This window comes from Setaria viridis, chromosome 2, assembly GCF_005286985.2.
Source record: "Setaria viridis chromosome 2, Setaria_viridis_v4.0, whole genome shotgun sequence".
Lineage (NCBI taxonomy): Eukaryota > Viridiplantae > Streptophyta > Magnoliopsida > Poales > Poaceae > Setaria > Setaria viridis.
In genome coordinates, this window is record NC_048264.2 from 347,460 (window position 1) to 368,682 (window position 21,223).

The 21,223-nt window shown below is 45.2% G+C and overlaps 5 protein-coding genes across 6 annotated transcripts; 2 read left to right on the top strand and 3 right to left on the bottom strand.

The window, feature by feature from the left end:
* The first annotated feature begins 1,732 nt into the window (after positions 1 to 1,732).
* Positions 1,733 to 4,598, top strand: LOC117845032 (uncharacterized). 2 transcript variants are annotated; one of them, XR_011897506.1, is made up of 4 exons: positions 1,733 to 2,032; positions 2,403 to 3,923; positions 4,022 to 4,161; positions 4,268 to 4,598. XR_011897506.1 is itself a non-coding variant. In XM_034725904.2 (3 exons), the coding sequence occupies exons 1-3, from the start codon at positions 1,991 to 1,993 to the stop codon at positions 4,085 to 4,087; spliced, it is 1,629 nt and encodes a 542-aa protein (XP_034581795.1). In that variant the 5' UTR covers positions 1,733 to 1,990; the 3' UTR covers positions 4,088 to 4,598. The 2 variants fall into 2 exon arrangements, 1 of the variants encoding a protein (XP_034581795.1); XM_034725904.2 differs by having other exon boundaries at positions 4,022 to 4,598.
* A 47-nt stretch (positions 4,599 to 4,645) lies between these two features.
* On the top strand, positions 4,646 to 10,132 carry LOC117845033 (uncharacterized). The gene is made up of 12 exons (XM_072292000.1): positions 4,646 to 4,779; positions 4,986 to 5,097; positions 5,193 to 5,464; positions 5,550 to 5,680; positions 6,029 to 6,249; positions 6,374 to 6,535; positions 7,000 to 7,100; positions 7,530 to 7,688; positions 8,263 to 8,315; positions 8,400 to 8,457; positions 8,911 to 9,031; positions 9,526 to 10,132. Exons 2-12 carry the CDS (start codon positions 5,085 to 5,087, stop codon positions 9,729 to 9,731), a joined length of 1,497 nt encoding a protein of 498 aa, XP_072148101.1. The 5' UTR covers positions 4,646 to 4,779; positions 4,986 to 5,084; the 3' UTR covers positions 9,732 to 10,132.
* Positions 10,118 to 14,072, bottom strand: LOC117845034 (protein DETOXIFICATION 18). Its single transcript, XM_034725906.2, has 6 exons — positions 12,681 to 14,072; positions 11,401 to 11,945; positions 11,209 to 11,295; positions 11,065 to 11,121; positions 10,621 to 10,978; positions 10,118 to 10,501 (listed from the first exon to the last, which is right to left on the bottom strand). The coding sequence occupies exons 1-6, from the start codon at positions 12,984 to 12,986 to the stop codon at positions 10,373 to 10,375; spliced, it is 1,482 nt and encodes a 493-aa protein (XP_034581797.1). The 5' UTR covers positions 12,987 to 14,072; the 3' UTR covers positions 10,118 to 10,372.
* Positions 14,073 to 14,224: 152 nt separating this feature from the next.
* Positions 14,225 to 18,901, bottom strand: LOC117845035 (glutamate--glyoxylate aminotransferase 1). Its single transcript, XM_034725907.2, has 12 exons — positions 18,564 to 18,901; positions 18,342 to 18,459; positions 18,044 to 18,125; positions 17,870 to 17,957; positions 17,610 to 17,768; positions 16,940 to 17,113; positions 16,566 to 16,697; positions 15,873 to 15,938; positions 15,337 to 15,401; positions 15,123 to 15,214; positions 14,872 to 15,028; positions 14,225 to 14,654 (listed from the first exon to the last, which is right to left on the bottom strand). Exons 1-12 carry the CDS (start codon positions 18,744 to 18,746, stop codon positions 14,534 to 14,536), a joined length of 1,437 nt encoding a protein of 478 aa, XP_034581798.1. The 5' UTR covers positions 18,747 to 18,901; the 3' UTR covers positions 14,225 to 14,533.
* Positions 18,902 to 19,081: 180 nt separating this feature from the next.
* Positions 19,082 to 21,029, bottom strand: LOC117845038 (protein C2-DOMAIN ABA-RELATED 4). Its single transcript, XM_034725909.2, has 3 exons — positions 20,166 to 21,029; positions 19,984 to 20,079; positions 19,082 to 19,904 (listed from the first exon to the last, which is right to left on the bottom strand). The coding sequence occupies exons 1-3, from the start codon at positions 20,274 to 20,276 to the stop codon at positions 19,620 to 19,622; spliced, it is 492 nt and encodes a 163-aa protein (XP_034581800.1). The 5' UTR covers positions 20,277 to 21,029; the 3' UTR covers positions 19,082 to 19,619.
* Positions 21,030 to 21,223: the final 194 nt, after the last annotated feature.

Here is a 21,223-nt window from a genome sequence, read left to right on the forward strand (position 1 = left end):
AACGATAAACCTTATTTTCCTTCTTAATATAAACATACGTAGCTCTCCTGCATAAAAAAAATGGAGAGGTAGAGAGGTGGACCCAATCAATCTACAAGCTTGCTAGCACCTGAACATCTAGGGGAGCAACTTCCGTCGAACGCATGCATCATCATACCATAATAAATACCCACTAATAATTGGTCGCGACATTGCAACATAAAGAATCCATGGTTGTAACATTGAAAAAATATGAAAAAATAGCTCAATGTAAAATAATATTAAGATAGGAAAAATTTCCATCGCAACATTGAACACATGTTTCATGCAACATTTCCAAATAAAACATCATATGCTAGATTGAGGTTGAGCTCGTACGGGAGCAAACAATGCAATATGAAAAATCAACAGATGAAACATCAAAAGCCAACTGTTGCAACATTGAAACATCTCAAAAAATCAATCGTGCAACATCAGACGATGCATTCATCTACAACACCCGTGCGCATCTACAACGCTTGCAACGTCCAAAATCTCTACTGCAACATCATGAGATACCTATTGCAACATGGCAGTCTGGGGGCTATCTTCAGATCTAGGCTCCTAAGGCCATCAGTACCGAAGATCCTGCTGCCAATGCCGACGTGCACGGTGATGCTCAGCTGCAGCGCGTCAGCCTTGGCCTCTTCTTCTCCATCCTCTCCGTCGCTTGGGCAGGGCTCTTGGAACGCTACGCCCTATCAGTGGGAGGAAGGGAGAGGAGGAGGCGTTGCTGGGTAGAGCAGCAGGAAGCGGAGCAGGCTGGGAGGAGCCCCCGCGATGGCGAGGCACCATGGCTAGCTGGAGGGAGGGAGGGGGAGGAGGAGGGCACGGCCAGGCAGAAGCAGCAGGAAGCATAGCCGCACAAGGGGGAGCGAGCCAACATCGCAGGATGAGACGCAGAGGCTCGGGCTCCGTATCACTGGATGAGATGCAGACGCATCACTGATCTCGCCGTCTCGGGCACTCGCATCGATACAGAGCAGGGAGCACGGAGCGGAAGTAGAACGAGATTCGGGTGCGGTGCGGTGGAAGGAATCGTCGTGCAGATAAGAATTTTTTTATCAATGCGTGATGTTTTTGCTGGTGACGGAAATGTATTGAAATGAGGCAGCAAGATAATATGTGGACGACATCGTGCCACGTGTCCGGACGCACCGACCTTAACATTACCGATCGATCTTCTTCGATTGTTGCCTCCTAGTACTCGTATACCGCATATACCTCAAACATTCTTCGGCATGAATGCTCGTCATGTCCTTCCATGTAACGTGCGCCTCTGCTAGCTTGTTTCTATCGGATTTGTTTTTTTTAAAGTTCCCTTCACGAACTCAAAGCGGCAGCTGAAGCGTTTTGAACTCAAAGCTGTTGGCCACAATTTTTTAGCAAGCTACGCTTTCCCTAACCTTGGTTGTAGCAAAATTGGTGTCCAAAAAAGCATGCCCCAAGTCCCAATATAGGTCTATCTGCATATTGATCTTGTCCTAGCTTTGTCAGCTCATGTGCAGCATTGCACACACGACACGACTGCAATATTGTTAGACGAAGCACTTCTGGAACATTCTGGACATGAAAGGCAGATTTTTTTTTTTGAATTGAGCTGCATCACCTCTGGAATCAATCAGTTGTTTTTGTTTCAGGGGATCTAATTTCATGTCATGCTGTTTTTTTTTTGTCATGTGACCTATAGACTTCCCTCGTCGGGTCTCGCTCAGCCTATCCAACAGAGGAATAAGCCTTGCCTGGTCCCCCAGCCAAGAAGAGAAGCAGAAGCCTGGCCCCGGCCACGGAGGAAACTGAGGCAGGGGCGAGCCGCCGCCGACGAATCCATCTCCTTCCCTCGTCGGGTCTCGCTCAGGGAATCCAATCGATCCATCTCCCTCCTCCAGGTTCACTTCGCCCTCGTCCCTCCCCTCCCCCTCTCCTGCTACTGTGCCCCCCTCCCGTCCAGGTGCCCTGCCGCCGGAGCCAGATGAAGACCAAGGCCTCCGCCAGCAAGAACGCCGCCGGCGAGGTAACCACCGCGACCCGCATCTCCATCTCTCTCCTTTTCCACTCCGGTCCGGTCTGTTTCTTGAGACTTAGCCTGGATACCTACCTGCGGTTCTTGAGGGAAAAAAAAACCCAAATTGCTACTTGTACTGTACTCCAGATTCCCAATTCGTCTGCACACGAGAATCCTGTAGTACCTCTTTTTTTTTTTGCCTCGTTTAGGATGCCTGTTCTTTCTTTGATATATTGATAATTAGAGAGGGCACACCCAAAAAGGAAAATAAAAAGTTCCTTAGACTGTCAAACTGAGACGCCAATTCTTGAGCTTTGTATGGCTGTATATGTTGCCCAAAAACCCTACTGCTAACTGAATTTCTCTTCTTGTTTGTTAGGATGAGGCCGAGCCCAAGAAGATCCGGTCCTCGCGCAATCACCGCCACCGCCGCAACCACTCCTCCTCCTCCGGTTCTGAATCCCCACCGCGCAAGCGCTCCAAGAAGCACAGTAAGAGGGTCGCCGATAAGAAGAGCAGAAGGAACAAGGTTAGCAGCAGCAGCCGCAGACGTCGGCGGCGTAGTCTTAGCCCAAGCCACAGCCTCAGTAGCAGCAGCAGCCCTTCCTCGATAGCTCGGCACCATTCCACATGCAGTGGCAGCGCTTCTGAGAGCTTGGAGAGCCCACCACCCAGGAGCCAGTCCAGAGGTGTTCACAAGAAAAAAGGGAGGGGGAGGGACAGAGAGAGGGATCGCAAGAGGAGGAAGGCACGGAGATCGGCAAGTTCCTCGAGCACTTCAGCAAGTAGTGGCAGTAGCCGTAGCCGGAGCAAGAGTAAGCACAGGAAGAGGAGGACTGATGCTGGCACCACACGGGATAAGATTGAAATAGACTATGACAATCACCATGCCTCCCGGTCTGAGAAGAACATGGCTGAGGATGATGATAGGGATGAAGAAGCACTCACTGTTATTGCCAAGAAGAGGGATGGTGATATCGACAGCTACAAGAAGAATTTGGAATTGGAGAGCCAACATTCCAAGAAGGCCAATCAAACACAAGACATGGAACCTGCTGGTGGTGGAAATTCAGATGCTGAGGATCTGGAGCTGATTCTCAGGCAGAAAGCTCTCGAGAACTTCAGAAAGTTCAGGGCAGCAGCGGCAGGTAAAACAGATACCAACGGAGCTACAGGGAAGGAAGCATTGATAGATGGCTCACAGAATACAGGTACAGAAATTGCTGAAGCAAGGTCTTCTGCTGTTAACCATTTTCAGTGGCAGGGAAGCAGCCTTGTAATGAAAAATTCTGCTGGATCACCTAGATCAGAGGATTGTGGGAATGCTACAAGTCATTCTTGGAAGCAGGAAGGCAGTGCTGGCATGAGTCATGGGGCTGCATCACCTGGAATACTTGAGGCTGGCGAGATCGGTGGTGCAACTCAACAGAAAGGAAGAACAGTGGAGGCAACTCATTCAAATTGTCAGTTTAGGTCACCACAGGATGGTAGGAACAGTCTTAGTGTAATGCAAAGGTTGGAGAGCACGCCAGGGAGTTGTGCAGGGGTGTTAGGAAGCAGTGCAGGGGTGAGTCATGTGAATGGAGCTCCAAGGGTCAGATCAGTTGTGAGCATACCGGCCAGGGAAGGTCTTGATGGTAGCACATATACCACGCCCCCTAGGCCCAGTGAAAATTCTGCTCCTGTTGAAAGCAGTAGCGATGTTGGGCGCCCTCTGATTGACATTAACAAAGCTGAAAGAACTAATGGAGATGGCAGAAAGACAAGTGAAGCTTCAGCCTCTAATGGTTCTATTTTGTCACCTGCTGAGGGCAAGAGCCAGATTAGGACCGAGGATAAAGATGGTGCTCAGTTTCAGAAGAAGACCTTCTCTAGAATGCATGATGGAGAGACGGTGGAGGTGAGGAACAGAGTTTCACTGTTGCTTCAGTTGCTTGAATTATCATGCTACAAATATATTCATTCAATCTAATTGTTTACCCTTTTTCCATTTTATAGGTCAGCTACAAAGTGTACATACCAAAGAAAACCCCGGCCCTTGCAAGGAGGAAACTGCAGCGCTGAAAACTTCAAGAAAATTTTGATGGGAAAACGTCAAGAAAATCATCTATAGTTGTCCTTAGTTCACTGTCTCCAACGTAGGTCTTAGTTGGATATAACTATTTTCTTCTAGCACAAGTCTACCATACATACACTACGTCTTCTGGATATATTTCCGCACACTGAGATGACCCCAAATTGCAGTTTTGCTGCTTGACAGGAGCTGATAAACTCGGTTGTGTTATGCCAAATCAACATGGCTGCCCAAGAAACGGCCAGCATGGCTGCTCAAATCCTAAGGTCACGGCCAAAGTTTTTTTGCATGCCAAACTTTGTCACTGAACCACGCATTGGCCAAAATAGCTGGGCACGGCCAATATTTGGTCTGGCATGCTGGGGCATGTATCCAAAGACGCTCATACTGCCAATGTGCCTTTTGTACTTGAAGTGATGGCTAATCTTGGTTCTTGGATTGATGTACTTTGGGATGGTGATGTTGATTGTTGGCATGGAATGTGATTGTTTTTGTTTCGTATACCTGATTGGTTTGGTTATTTTGTGTCTTTATTACTGGAAGCATTGGCATGTTAATTCTCTCTTGCTCTTTTGTTGTCAGGAATTTTGTGAACAAATTATTGTTCCTTTTATAAGACAGAAGATCAGTCTTGGATTTTACCAATGAAAATCTACCTGACTACTTTCAGGGTTTTTTTGGGGTGAGATGAGAAGCCAATTAGAGATGATGCACAGTAGTAGTTTTTTTTTTTTGAGAGCAAGTAATAGTTTAAATGATGCAGACTGCAGTAGTAGGCTCCAACTGCCTACTATGCTTGGGCCTGGCCTGCTAAGGTTATAATGGGCCAGGGTCTCCTTCTCGTTTCGGGCCCACATAGTCTCACCAGGTGTTTCTCCTTCCTCCTAGCCTCGCTTCACGGCGACAACTCGCACCCGAACCGCTCCGCCGACCACCGCCGCCGCCGCCGCCCCCTCAAGCTTCCGTTCCAACAGCCACGCCGGAGACATGCCGCCCAAAGGTCAGGGCTTTCTTGTTATCCTTATTCTCCTTTTGGGAAGAAGAGGAAGACCCCTCCCCTCGTCCCCTCTGACCTCGAGAGACGATTGGTTGCAGAGCTGCCGGGGTTGTACTACGACCCGGAGAAGAATCGCTACTTCCCCATCAGGGGGCCCATCCCTGGCGCCGCCGCTCATCGCCCTCCTCCTCCCGCTCCCCCAACGCCGCCGCCCGCAGCCACAGCGGGGGGATGCAGCAGGAAGAGGGCGAGGCGGCCGGAGCTGCTCAGCGCCAGGGAGATGTACGGCGGCGGAGTCATCTTCTCCAACAAGGCCACCAGGTCCACATTCAAGCAGCAGTGCCACTATGTGCAGGCGGCTCAGCCCATGGTGATTGCTGGAGGGCCTCCTTCGATGCTTTTCCCCCTTGTGCGTTGTACTGTAATCTTGGGCTGATCATCATGCTGTTTGGTAGGTCTGGAAGTACCAAGCCACGGCCTCTGTGGCTGATAAGGCGCTGGTACAATTGAACACGACTGTTCAGACACCGCAAGGGCTGAGGAAGTCCAGGATGCTAGTGACAGGCAGCATGAATGGTTCGATTCGGTAAGGTTCTTCAACAGTTATTTTACAACTGTTTTGGTTTCTGAAGAATTATGTCATTGTTACCATGTATTGCCATTATTTACTGTATGCAACTTGCTGTGACTGTGACTGCTTGGTATCATCAATTCATCATGTTACAATACAACCACATTATCTTCTCACACATATTGTCTTTCATCGTATACCATTGGTAACTCTTAGACAACTCATGCTTTTTTTTCTATCGAGTCTCACAACTTGTCGATCTGTATCGCCCATTGATGTTCTCTAGTTCTCTGCAAGAGCATGAGCTCTGGCCATACTGGTGTCTAAGATCATGGTATTTTTTTTTATATAACCTTCCCACAGGTTATACGGATTAGGGAGTGCTCTTAACAACTTTGGGAATGAGATGGAGTTTTGGCCCCAGCCTGCATGGACTCCCATGGGGAAGCACAAGTCAGCCGCACTCCCCAGCATCTGGTCATCTGAAGCAGCCTTCTCAATCTTGTCATCCGGTATAACTTGTATACAAAAGTTTGGCCCTCATGTACCTGATGCATCCAGCAATTCATCAGTTCAACAAGCATTGTATCCTAAATTCCCTGCTTTTGTTTTCTCTATTATTGTTGTTGCCATAATTACACATATTTTTCATTCTTTTTTTCCTCTGGAAAAATACTGTGAGCTTGGGTCCCTTGACATTATGAAACATGGTGGCTACTCTTGGATCTGGAGAATCCGGCGGCTCTGTATATGTTATGGATCTTTCTGATACTATTGAAACGACAATAGGATCGTGGACTAGAGTTGCTTCACTTGATCATACAGTTTGGACAGCTGATTGTAGTTCTGATAGCAAACATGCAGCTTTTGGTGAGTTGATTGAGTCGGGGCTTAATTGTAGGAATTTCTCTAGTGCATAAATATACTATTCTTTGTCTAGTTTGTGTGGCAACTTTGTGTTACATAACATTATCAAGTGGCTGCATTCAGAAAACTAACAATATTGCTACTAATCAATATTTCTGGAATTTGTTAAGTATTTAAACTTGGCAGTCGAGCATAGAATCTATATGGCAAGACTTTCTTGTGTTGGCACCTGTATGTAACGCTTCATACTTTTTTAACCCATCATAATACTGTTAAGTTTGACTCTTGTAATGGCATTTGTCCAATCTAACATTCAGCTGTTGCGTTAGTTGGAGGAATTACTTCAGTCGTCGCTACAACTCGTTCTTACAATTTTTTGCAGCCTGCAAGAGTCTGCTTATGTTACCGCCAAAACAGAATGTCCTTTAGCTTGGAATTCACTTTTCACTTGTTCATCTTATTTCTAGGTACGGACCATGGCGCTGGTCTGGTCGATTTGGAAACTAGGGGATTCTCGCGGCTGTGTCGCTCTAAAAGTGCCATTCTATCCCTAAAATTTGTGCACTCGGTAATAATCTAATGTTCATAATGTTTACGTAAACTTCCTCCCACCTTTTAGTATAGCAAATCCAGTTTCATTTTATGATGCTTTGTCATAAGTTATTGAAAATTTTTGCCAATTCTCTGGTCTGTGGTTTGCTTTCCTCATTATTATATCCCTACTTTCCATTTAGCTTAAATTCAGTGTGTCTAATGTGCGGCTACATGCTTCCCAAAGATCTGAAAGAAAGGCAATATGCTACTGATTTGTTTTGTGTGCAAAACTGAACAAATACCTCTCCTATGGTATCCTATGTGATAATCTGCAGGTATAAACTATATGGTCTTAATACTTGCTTGTTGGCCCTGTATGCGTGCTATGATTAATGCAGAATTTACTGAGACATTCTATTCCTTTCTCTGCTATGCCAACTGATTTTGTCTTGCTCTTTTTAAGGGAAATGTGGTGCTATGTGGTCTACGGAATGGGAGTATAGCCCCTGTTGATGTACGGCAAAAACACCTTAATCACCCTACCGGAGTACCTTCTCCTAGCACTGCTAGGAGGACAGTTCCCATGCTGTCCACAAGGCATCATGGGAGGTGGAGAAACCAGGTGTGCAATACTAGTACAAAACATCCCTTGATGCCATGCATGTTCACATCGCTGAATTAATTGATTTTTTTTCCATTTAAGTGGTTATCTGGGGCACAGGACAGTAGAAGCAAATTCTTTTTTAACATTACTTAGGTCATGAGTCATGACATACATACGCTGTACTTCTCTTCTATGTTTTATGACCTTATGGTGTCACAATGGTAGACAACTGGGACACATACACAGCGTGAGATTTCTTTAGAGTACTGTGTTCACATGACATCTAAAAGATTATAAAGACTGGAAAATTTTAGCAAATTTCAAGCTTCAAAACTGCAACCTGTGTTTACTATTGCCACTGTGAATCTCCATCTCTTAGACCGGTCAAGTTAGGTTCATCCCAGTTGACACAGAACTAGAATAAAAGTGGTATGGTGGGAAAAATGTTTCTTTTGGATGCAGAATTTGCATGTTTTGGCCTTCCCCAACTTGCTTGAGACTAGCAGGATTTATTATTGTTGCTGTTGCATAGTTTTCTAATTTAGCTCATCAAGAATGCAATGCTATTGTTTTGTTGGAAAATGTCATGCAGGCTGACAAGGATAAATGTTCGAGAGATATTTCTATGTCGTCGGCAGTTTGCAGGTAGCACTAATGTTCTCCTTGGTGCTACTGTATTTTTGGACAATGTCTATGTTCCCTAGTACTGAAATTGACATTGTTGCACAGCTTGGTTACGCTCTCATCAGATGAGAACTACTTCTTAGGAAGCTCCATGGATGGATCTGTAAGTTAGACTTGACCTTTTTTTAGTGTTAGAGCAAGTTTACAACTGGCATGCAAATGTGCTCAGAATCTCCTAGGATCGATTTATTTTGAAACTGTAATTGTTTGCTTATAGTACATCTCAATGTGGTAACAGTATGTTAACTAGAGTTCTGTTTGGATGGCCTTCCCCACTTAGCTGTTGTAATGTGCTAGATTTGAAATTTCACACTGCACACATCTTGCATAAAAAAATCTTTTTACAGATGTTTTGTTCATCTTAAAATTGTCATCTGCATTTTGAAGTGACACGTAATTGAATACACAACATTGGACATGTGTACATATTTTGTTATGAGTTGTGTCTTATCTTAAATTATTGTCTGCAAAACCTACATGTATTTTTGTACCTCTTTGTGATTAAGAATTTGAAGTTTAATGCAAACAGCTTAAGAATTATTTTGTTGTTGTACAGATCAAACTCTTTGATCTCCGTCTCATTCAGAAGGGAGGTATACAGTCATATGAGGGGCATGTGAACTCACACACACAGTTACCACTTGTTGTTGATCCATCTGAGACCTTACTTATGTCAGGTTTGTTCATTTTTTTAGCTCTTGATGTTACTGTGTGTATTTGACATTGAGTCTTTTTGTTATTTATGTTTGCCTTATGGTGCTAGGAAGGATGCTCTTTTAGATTGCTCCTTGAAACTTACACAATAATTTGTTGTATACACCCTATATGTCACTTGAATTAGTTATTAGATTGATAGAAATGCACTAGCTTGTTTGCATTCCCACTTGATGACCTAAATACATCCACTACTGTGTCAAAGGCTCTGTGCCTCTGTCTTCCTGCATGGCTGCATCAGGAATCCTGGTTGTTGTGGTCAAATGATGTGTGATAATATCACCATGAGATGTAAATTAATTCCAAGTTATTAGCTGGCTAGGCTGAATCATGACTTGTGAAATTGTTTTTGTGCTAGCTGGTTCATATCTCAATGCATAGCAATTTGTTCTTTTGGCCAATGCATATTGGGAGGGTATCAAATTCTCATTGACAAAACATGCTTGTCCATTGCCAGGCGGGGAGGACTGCACTGTTCGCATTTGGAGCATCAAAACAGGCGAGCTAATATTTGCACAGAGTGTGGCTGACACTCCCTTCACAGCATTTTGTTGGCCCGAAAACAGCCATGACTTGTGCGGTTCTTCACTGCTTGATGCAAACCACAGCTGGGGAGCTTGGTTGGGATCTCATGATGGGCTGTTCTATATGCATGGTACTTGAGTGATTCTGCACCAATACTGACTTGGACCTCTGGAGCTTGCTGGGTGTTGGGTTGAGAGACACTGAACTCTTTGTTGCACAAAAGCACTTAAAGAAAGTATCACTCGAGATGTGATGCAATGACGACAAGAGTATACTGGGGTTGCTGGACATGTTCACTGAATGAAGAGCGTCATCTTTGGAAGCCAGACATCTACCTAACTTAATAGGAAATATACATGCTGTTTGTCCCTGATAGATGGATAGATAGGTCAATTGTCTAGCTAGGAACCGAGTTTTCCTTAGGACGAAAGATTGTAGTGTCCCGTATGCTTTTTTAACAACTTGAAATGGGTCAGGAAATAGTGACGCTGTTGTTTAACAAAGCTTGCAATCAAAGCCTGGAATGGATGTGCAGTAAATCTTTTTTGTCCTGGGAAAAAAATCAACATTTTCTCATCCTTTTGCCTTTGTTCCCTCAACAAGAACGAGAGGCAGAGCAGTATGATGTGGGTAAGTTGCTTCTACTATGTATTTTACTACTATCTACTGCAGTGTTACAGGATGATGTGGCTCTGGAAGTTGTTGCTCAAGGTTAAAGTCAACAAGAACAGCGCGTGCAAAAAGTACATGAAAACTACATGGCATGCCTTCCCCGATGCTCAGCAGACGAAATCGTTGTCCCTGTTGATCATGGTCAGGTCTAACTTCTCCCAGTCGGTGCGCAGGGTGATGAACAGCAGGACGCAGTTCTGGCAGAGGAGACCGCAAATCTGACCCATCCACAGCCCCTGGAACAACCAACAACAATCCGTATGACATTCAGAGTCTGCATTTTTTATTCGATTCAAGTCTATCAAGCATGAACTCTGCAAAAATTCAGAAAAAGGCCTGCATTGCATTTGTGTACCTTGGTTTGGAAGCCAAGCGTGAATCCAAAGAGGATGGCCAGGGGCAAGCCTATGATGTAGAAGGCCACCAGGTTGGTCCATGCCGCCAAGTGCTGCCACCCACAACCTCTCGCGACACCTGACAGGACCCCCTGCGTGGAGTCGAGCACGACGGAGCCGATGAGCAGCGGCGTCATGGAGGCGAAGGCGCTCACCACCGCCTCGCTGTTGCTGAAGAGCCTCACCCACACCTCGTGGCCAAGGCCTAGTAGCAGGAGGAATGCCACACCAAGCATCAGGGACAGCGCCAGGGACACGGTCAGCGCCTTCTTCGCGTTGGCGATGTTCCTTGCTCCAAGCTCGTTCGACACCCTGGTGCTGTTAGTGTTGGAACATCGATCATTATTGTAAGAATTCTCCAAGGAAAATGCCATGGTTGTTACCATAGTAGGATGGAGTATTACCTGATGACGGCTGCGAACCCGTAGGTGATCATGTATGATATGGCTTCAGTGTTTTCGCTGTAAGATTGTATGTTAGAATAATTACTGCAAAAGGCATCAAGGATTCCAAATCATCACATATCCGAACATGAAAGATACACTTACCACATTGCAATGATGGAAGTGCTGAGCTGAGATTCCGGCATCAGCCCGGCCAGCAGCACCAGGATCTCGAACGACCAGTACTCGAAGCTGCCATGTTCATTCGATCAGCAAAGCATCAGTAATGCTAGGATCGAGAGGCAGGCAATTGAGCAATGCATAATGTGCATCATCTGACGATCGAGTTATACTTACCAGACCATGACTGCAGATGGGATGGCCAGCTTCATGCCGGGCAGGACGTGCCTGAACGCCTCGGCGGTGAAGCCGCCCCATGTCTCCCTGAACGTGCCCGAGAACGCCACGTAGGCGACGAGCATGAGGAAGGAGAGCCACAGCGACACGGAGGTGGCCATGGCGGCGCCGGCGAAGCCGAGGCCGAGGACGTTGACCAAGGCGTGGGTGATGCCGACGTGGGCGGCCAGCGGCAGCAGCGAGAAGGCCACGAGCGGCATGACGACGGACTGCGTCTGCAGGAAGCGGAGGGTGCACTGGATGAAGCCGTAGGCGAACTGCGCCGGGATGGAGTAGCGGAGGAACACGCCGGCCAGCCGGGAGACCTCAGGGTCCTGCCGGAGGAACACGAGGAGAGGCTCCGAGTAGAGCCAGAGGAGGGAGATGACCACCGAGAAGAGCGCCGACGTCACCATGGACGCCTGCAGGTACACGCCCATCATGCGGTACGCCTTGGCGCCGTACCCCTGACCGCACAGCGTCTCCAGGGACCCGCTCAGCCCAGTCTGCAAATATACCAGCTAATCAATACATGAGGTGTAAAAAGAAGAGACATTTTGGTACAGGCACGTCAGAAATTCTTGTGAACTTTTCTACTGAAATGTCTTAAGATTTAGAGTCGGGTGTATGTAGATTATACTAAATTTTGTCAGGAAACTAAATAAGGGCTCATGGAAATGGAGCAGCATCACCGTACTTTTCTGAAATTTTGATAGCACTGCAAATATCTCATTTTGAAGCCAAATTTTCTCTGAAGTTGCTTGCATTTGTCCACCCAACCATTCAACACTAGCAAGTTGGTTACTTTAGTCAAATGAAAGGGGATACTTTTAGTTTCTTCGTGGCCCAACATGGAAAGGGATTTATATATATTTTGTCTAGTGTAAGATTCTAAGTCCACTTATATTTCTTTTGGTCCAATTTTTCTATGATCTTATATTCTTTTTCTTTTGCGACTGATCTTATTTTCATATAAGTCCACTTTGATCTTTTGTCAAAGTTTCAGAAACAAGACTAATATTTGAAACATTCTTCACTGATAATTTTGTTTACATGGAACTGTTAGTAACTTGCAGGTTGTTGCTATCACTGCTAAAGAATTAATCTTGGAACTTGAAGGTAAACTCTACATTTGAGGTTTTCAGTGGTAGGTAAAATAATGTTACCAACTGTACTCGTGATACTCTCGCAAAAAGGAAATTAAAGAAAGAAAGAAAGTACTGATGGAAGTGATTAGATACCATGAGGGCGATGCCGGTGACGGTGCCCCAGGAGTTGCCGAGGGTGGCGGCGGCGAGCTGGAGGTCACCGAGGCGGCCGGCGTACATGACGGAGACGAGCGGGATGGCATAGTAGGCCATGCTCGTCGCCACCATGGGCGCCGCGAACGCCAGCTGCCCCGCCGCCTCCTCCCAATCCCACTCAAGCATCCACCTGTTTGTCGTCGTCGTCGCCGGCAGCTTCTCCTCCTCCTCCTTCCTGTTATTATCTCCATGGAGATGGAGGTGGACATCGCCCAGCAACGGCGCAGCTGCCTCCTCACCCATTTCTAGATCTAGTATGTGTTACAAGCAAAGCAAGAGAGAAATGCTATAGCCTGCTCTACTTTGCCTGCGTGTATAGCAGCTTTGATTTTTGTTGGCTCAAAAACAATTGAAGCTTGTAGCTAGCGTATGGTGCCTGCCGCATGTGCTTCGTGTGTAGCTACTATACTCTGCGGCTCACTGGAACGCCAAGTGCTCTATATAAAGCCAACCAAACAAAACCATGGAAGGCCCCAGTACTGCATGCACTTTGTCTGCATGTTTACTCTTTTTTTTTAATTTTGTATAGGAGTAACGTATTCTGTGCTACATAAACAGGGTCCAGTCAACTGCTACAAGTCTGGTCTAAGGGACAAATATTCAATTCAATTCAATGTTGCTAGCTAGTACTAATTTCTTCTTCTTCTTCTTCTTCCCTAACTGGAGTGAGCTCACCACCATGGTTTTCAGTCTGACCGGCAGACTCATGACCGGTCTCTCTTGAGGCTGCCTGCGGACTCATTCCTGTCAAACGCCTTGCATTGCTGCGTTCACAAAAACATCGCGGGAGATGATGGATGAAATGCTAAGAGCCAAAGACCAGCAGCAGCTAATATATATTATACAGTGGGCTAGTGGACGGAATAATCTGGCATCTTCTCATGTAACCATCCATCCATGCATGTTCCTGTGTCTAGCTAACACACTACAGTACTGTGGCAATGATCAGTGCAATAATTCCATAAGAAATACAATATCAAACTCGAGCTTAGCAGCCATGGTTGTCCTGATATGCGTTGACAAACTTGACCCAGGCCAGGAGAATGGCAGTTGACTTGGTACTACAGGTACAGGACTACGGAAGCTTGCATTGGCCAAGTCAGAAGTCAGAGATGAGCACCAATTTTCTGCCTGCAGACTGACGAACAGATGAATATATGCAATGCCCGCGTGACCATACCATCATCAATTCATCATTCATGTGCTGCGAGCATCCACCTATAAATTTCTCCAACCACTGATGCTCCATCGTCCATCCATTTCATCACAACATTTATACGATACTTGGTTTCTGAGCTGGTATGCTTGTTCGTTGTACGCCTGCTCAGCCTATCTGAACTTCTGAATCCAACAATTATATTTCAGCTAATAGTGTCTCTAGAACAAAACCTGGAAGAAATTGAAAAGGCCCATTTCAGCACAGTTCATGTTGCCCAACTCGAGGAGACGCCAATCACAGTGGAAATTCCAAACAGAGGAAGTATACAAGCTTTGCAGGCATCTCTGCTGTGAATTGTGATAGCTGTATGGCATAATGGTCCAGCAACAACAAACATCTTCCAGCAGGTTACAAGACAACCAATATGGTAGTAGCAGTAAACAGCGGACTGGTATCCAAAAATTCCCGCAGAACTTTGATCCCCTATACATATCAAAGGCAGCAATTGTTTCTTTAAGAGAGTTACAACTAATTAACTTTCGATTAATAATGTCCTTGTAAATGCTTGATCGCGCTGAGACTGAAACAGAGAATCTGACAGCCGATCCTTCCTTTGCTGTGATGTTCCTCTTCACATCCTGGAGTAGCCCTCGTATTGCGCCATGAATGAGTCATTGAAATTCTTGAAGCTCGACATGATGGCAGGGAAGTCTTCCTCTGCAGGAAGGATCGTCGTCCGGAGGTGGAACACCCTGCGTCCAGAAAACACAGCAAATCCATTGCTTCAGTTATAAGCGAATGACTGAACTCAGTAATGCCCTTTCGGATTCCCTACTCAGTTGTTACGTATCAATTGCATCGCAAGTAAATCAGAGTAGGATGCTACCGAAGCTACTGATAGGTATGGAAACAGATAGTCTGAAGAATAAGAGCAGTAAATTTTATCATAACCATAAGAGAAGCACATACCCTTCCTTCTGACCAAAACCAGATCCCGGAACAGTGGAAATCCCAGTTGCTTCCAGAAGCTTGAGGCAGTAGAAAACATCTGGTGCTTTGCCAGCTCTTTTCGCTGCCTCGATTGCTCTTGGTGGCAGGCGTATTTGGGGGAATGAGTACATAGCTCCTGCAACAACAAAATTGCAAAAAAAAATCAGTAATTAAGCTATAATTGTAGTCTAATTGCTGCAAACCACTAAAGTTTACAATTCTGATGTTACCTTCTGTGAAATTACACACGACATTTCGGCAACTGTTGAAACCATCTGTCATCATGCGTGCTCTCCTCCTCAAAGAATCGAGGATGGACTTGCTGCAACATCATTTGGAGCCAAATCAAACATTAAGAATGCACAATAACAGAAACAAATATTCAGTATCCTGCATAGGATAAAATCTGGACAAAGTAAAATTTTGAGGGGCAGTATGCTTAACCTTTCAGCAGCAAACTTCAGGTATGAGATATCTCCAGGTTTAGGAGGGTTAACCATCACTCCCATCTGTAAAAGCCAGGGTTATTCAAAGCATTTTGTAACTTGGTAAAGCATAGTAGCATAAATTTTAAAGAAAAGGCAGAACCGAATTAGTTTTAAGAACCAACCTTGGTGTGGTTGAATGAAGGAACTATAATACAAATAATTATGGGTTGGTCTAAAGAATGGAAAAGGCACATATACTAATCCTTACAAGGAACGTTCTGTAGCATTGGAAGAACATGTAAGCCAATCCACACATCACCACTCACCACACAATTATGACCACCAAAAATAAGAGCATCTTAAGAAATTTTGATTTATTATTGTCTACTATAACTCTCCATGGATCAAACTTACTCATGAACATATTTTGAGTTCGGAAACTTTTAATTGAGGCCACAGAAGGAATGCAAATGCATGTCATTCCAAAACAAAGTATGGGTTTAAAGAAGAGCGAAAGGATAAAGAATCAAACAATGGCTCTGTTTCACTTACAAAAATTTGCCCAGGGACATTCGGGCTCAGTGCTATTGATGCAACCTTGTAGATCTCATCTACTGTCTGCAAGCTCAAATCGGAAGAGAGGTTAGCATCAGATCATGACCATTATATTTAGGAAATGACCTTCAAATTGCCTTTTTGTATCATAGAATATGGCATAAGCCTTATTTAAGTGCCTAGCATGTTTAAAGGCAAGCAAGATCTTAACTGTCAAAGTTCATAGGTTTTCAGAGCTTGTTCAGCACTACTCTACAGTTAAGACTATACAAAGATACCAGTTGCAAATGTACATCATGGTGGCATAAATATGTAACTCCAGTAGATGCTATTGATTACTCTACAGTTTCTGAAAGTTTTACAGACAAGACTCTGGTAAAAGGAATGTATTGGTGCAATAAATGTAATTACAATAATATCTAGTCAGTTGGATAGGACATTGGCTAAATTGCATTCTGCAAGGTATCTACAATTAAAGGGACTCAAAAGGCAGCAGCATGTCCAAGTAATCATGCTGTGCACTTTCTTAATGTATTTGCAGCTGAGCATGAATAATGCAATATTTTCTAAAATTTCTAATATCTCATTTACAACTTTCCATACATTCATTAAGTTTATGTAGTTAGGAACTTGTACATGGATATTTCAGATAAATGACAAATTCCGACAAATGCTGCAGTGACATGTCACCTGTGGAGGAAGATTTGTCATTTCAAAGTATCCACCACGTTGCCCACACTCTCCCCAGTACCCTTTGGACACAGTGTGGAAAGAAACAAGCTGAACCTCCCTGCTTAGCGGTGGACCCATGTCAAACAAAACCTGGAAAAAGTTGAGAAAGGCTATGTCAGCAACAGTTTTGGAATGCCAAAAAACATTAATTGTACCACAGTTGAGTGATAATCTTGTGTTCTAGTTCTTAATATATTGTTTGCATGTGGTGCTAAGGTAAGATTTAGTGATCTCGTCAAATATAAAGGATTGACAGATGGAATCTGAAAGCTTGGGTAAAGTTGCAACCATGTGTTCATGACAAAGCATCATTGATCAGAAATCAAAATTACCTTTTTTGCGCTTATAAACGGGCGCTCATCTTGATAAACATTCTGCTGATACACTTCATCTGCAAGCAGAACTAAGTTTTCATGGTAGCAAAATTGCAGAACTTCCTTTATATTTGCTTCACTAAGGCATTGGCCAGTGGGATTTCCCGGATTTATAATCACCATTGCTCGAACCTAAAGCACCATAGGTATGAAAAAAAAGAAATATCAGAGCAGAATACATGGAAAAAAAGCCACATTTTTATGAGCAACATGACTACGATGATCTCACGAAAAGGGAAAAGAATCGAGGACTGTGAGAAGCTGAAATGATGTTTATTAATCAGTATTGGTGAGACCAAAATTCTACGAACTACTTGTTAGTTGCTAGGTGATCTGTACCAAAGCTCTCTTACAAGTTTGCTGGACATGACAAGTTGTTAAACCAAGGGGCATGTTGCACAAAACATTCATGAGTTGTTCAACTAAGGCAACGCTGGAAATGGTGCAACAAGCCTAGAATCAATCAATGATAAGTTGTTGCCATTTTACTTGGTATTGCTTTTGGTACACATGTATATATGCAACTATAGATAGGCACAGGCAAGCTCAGAATGCCACATATATGAATTGCAGGTATTATATAGCGAGAGGATTATTTGACTAGCACAATGACTCCTAAAACACTTACAGTGATTCCCTTTGATCTTGCCTCTGCCACTGTTTTTCGGATATTGACAAAGTCAAGGCCCCAGTTAGCCTCTTCTTCCAAGTAGTACGGAACCAGAGAGCCACCAAAGAGGGAAATGGTAGCAGAATAAAGTGGGTATTGAGGAACAGGGACCAAAATCTGCCATGGAAGATTTATCGATGAAATTAGTGTTTACTCTTTATGAAAAATGGCATCACATCTTTGGGAAACAAAAGATATATTTTGAAGAACGATCGTACCCCATCTCTCTCGTTTCTGATAATGGTGTTCAGCATCTGCATGACACCTTTGCTGGCACCATCTGTCAAGTAAATGAGCTCTGGATCACTGCAGTAGGAGGAGCATAAAAGTGTTAGAAACAAAATGATGCGTGGTTCTGATGAATTTTCGTCACTAGGCTGGTCCAATCTGACCTTGGATATCCATCACGCCTCTGGATGAAGTCAGCAACCTCCTTCCTAATTCCAGGGATACCACGGGAATCACTGTAAGCGCCTGATCAGATAAAAACCTGTGTCAGAGTACTCATATGGACATGAACTTATAACAGCATGCACAACTGATAGATGTTGCTTCCTTTTCCAATCAAAACAATCTGAAAAATGATGCTTTCTTCTTGTTATCAACCTTGATAACATTCCAATTCAGTCATGGAGACCTAAACAAGAAAGGTTCTTTTTTTTTTGGATAAGAACAGATATTCTGAGTTACCTAAACCGCCGGTCGCCAGGGAGAGGTAGTGCTTGGCGCGCGCGATGGCATCCGCCGGGAACATGAGGCCGACGTTGGGATCATCGAGCAGGAACGGAGCCTGGCAGAGGGCCACCACCTGCTCTTGCAGTCACAGGGTTTAGGGGGGGTGAGAAAGCGCCGGACAACAAAGGGATTCCATGGGGGATGTGAGACTAGATGTGATCAAGAAATGATCCTCGCCTGGCGCGGGAAGGTGAGCGGCTTCTGGCCGAGGGCGTGCGGGTTGCCGACGTTGGTGAAGATGATCTTCTTGCCCTCCTTCTGGAGCTCGGAGGCGCGGAGGTAGAGTTCCCCGCGCACCGCGTACTGCACCTTCTTGACGTTCTCGTTCAGCTCCTCGTAATCCAGCGGCTTCCTCGCCATCTTGCCTCGCCGCCGTCCGTCACTAACTCTCCCTACTCCTCCTCCTCCGCCGCCGCCGCTCCTCCGGTGGTGACGAGTGGACTCGATGGGTCACGGGGGGAGATGGGGAGGAAAACTAGGAAACAGGGGAGTAGTAGGTGAGGATCCCTTTGTACTCTACTGCTGTCGTGCAGGAGGTGGTGGTGGTGTGTCTGGTCTGGAAGATTTGGAATATATCGAGTTGTCGCATTGCGGCCGTGCGCACTGCAGGCAGCAGTGCCAGATTACTCAAGAGGATAATGTGGAAACGAGACGGCATCCTCTCGTTCCCCCGACGGCAAAATTGAATTTTTGGTGTGGAGGGATTGCGAGCTGGGGAGGATCAATGGCCACTGGTTGGGTTATCGCCTCGCCGGGTCGCCTGCGGTGGTTATCGGCACGCAGCGGCCAACGGCGACGACGCGTGGCGCGCCACTTTCCGACTCGCCACATCATGCAAATTGGTGATGCGGATGCCCACACAAAAGACTGGTAACCGTCAGCGGCGGCCTTTGCACTTGACTGACAGATCAGACACACAGTCTTGTCCAGGAAATTCAATCACATTGCAGCAAACAAGGATATGGTGTTGCCAGAAAGAACAGAACAGGATCCTACCACTTGAATTATTTTCTCCCCCCATTTCCCCTCTACCAGTATAGACTACCCTGAACCCATTGCTGGTTAAGTTACAATCCGACATTCACAACAGGTGAAAATGCGATTGAAATGGAATGCTTCGTTTCCCAGGTAAACACGGGTGCTGGCATCCCAACACGTCGTCGAACTCATCGATTCGGAAGATTCCCATGGCAATGAGAGGAAGAGCTATGATCTCCAAAGGGAAATCGAGGGTTACTTGGCGCCAGGAATGGTTACCCATTGCAGCTGGAGCTGTATCTCTCCGCTCTCGACGTTCTTGAGCCGGAGAATCATGTCCTGGACAAACCTACCGTTCCTCCAGCAAACATGGCTCTCATCTGCAAGGCAATTCCGGGTGCTTGGCCGCACAGACTTTATGATGGCGCCGTTCTTAATGTCGTCCGGGTTCATAGTTACAACTTCCATCAAGGGTGCTACGTCGATCTCTGCATCTCCCATAGGGTCATCTCTGCTGAAAGTATCCTTGTCAAACACCTCCTGTATGGATTGAAAGAAAAAGAGATGGATGTGAGCAGTCACAAGCATAGAAGAAGGACAAGAAAAACAATCTACTCACAAGCTTAAGTGTTTGACTGGGATGTGTGACCGTCAAAGTTAGCTCTTCATGCCAGATGGGATTGACAGATCTCTTCTTCACACTTGTCTTGAGTTTCTGCAGAATAAAACACTAAGGAATGGTGCCAAAAATGCTACATAGATGGAATGGAATGGAAAGAAAGAATGGAAGAGGACAGACACCTTCTTGCCAAGTCGTAGGACAACATATGGATCGCTGCCTCTTGCGTCGCGGTAGGCAAGGTTGATCCCACGAACCACCCGCACTTTCAAGAGGCCTACCAATCCCTCCATAATTGAATGCTTAGACCCTGTGGTTAAAAATTGGAACTATATGTATTACAAATAAAGAGAGGATTGTGGGACGAAGAAGTGCCTAATTCAATCCAAGAATTAGGCAACTTCTTACGTCCCTTGCCTCTCCACTAAAGATCTGTGCTCATTTTCTTCTGTCCCTGTTTTCATTAGCCTAAATAGTGTGGATGGATGTCTAAAATGGAGAGGGGCAGGTTTGTGCCTCAACCGTCCAACTCAACTTTACCATTTATTCTGTGGCCTACATTGCAACCAACAACCAAAAGCTTCCCTTTTTACTAATCTTGGGATGAGTGGAATTTTTGTTTTTCCTCTTTGTGTGCAAACTATATCATGAAACCTATTCTGATTCTGGAGTGCATGAAATTTTACTGGACCACATTTTTGCAATCAACTGATGAGCTCATCAAACAAAACAATAGTGAAGCTAGCAAATTTTTGGAAAGGAGAAACGATCGATGATTGTCTACTAGCAAAGCAAATTGAGATGCTGAACGCGAGAGCAAGTCTGTCTTACGCTGCTAAACAAAGCACATCTGGAGCCTGGAATGATCGATCCTTGCCCCGGGAAGGCAATGAGCAAACAATGGGGGCTTTAGCTTTGTCTCAGCCTGTCGGGCGGACATGATGCATGCATGCATGCATGGTATCCTTGCACCTCAAGCGACGAACAATTCCAGCCCTCTACTGCGCACCAGCACAATACAAATAATGCATCCTATCAACTCGATTAAAAAAAAATAATGCACGATGCAGTTTGACCCGATGCCCCTAATGCTAATGCTAGGATTCACTCACGTGCTTCCAGCAAAAAAGCCCCGCGCACAAAAAGAAATCGCAGCAGCGAAAGAGAAAGCAGAGAGCAACGGAGGCGTAACGGAAAAACCGAAAAATGCGAGGGCCCGGCGCGTAAAAAGCGAACAAGT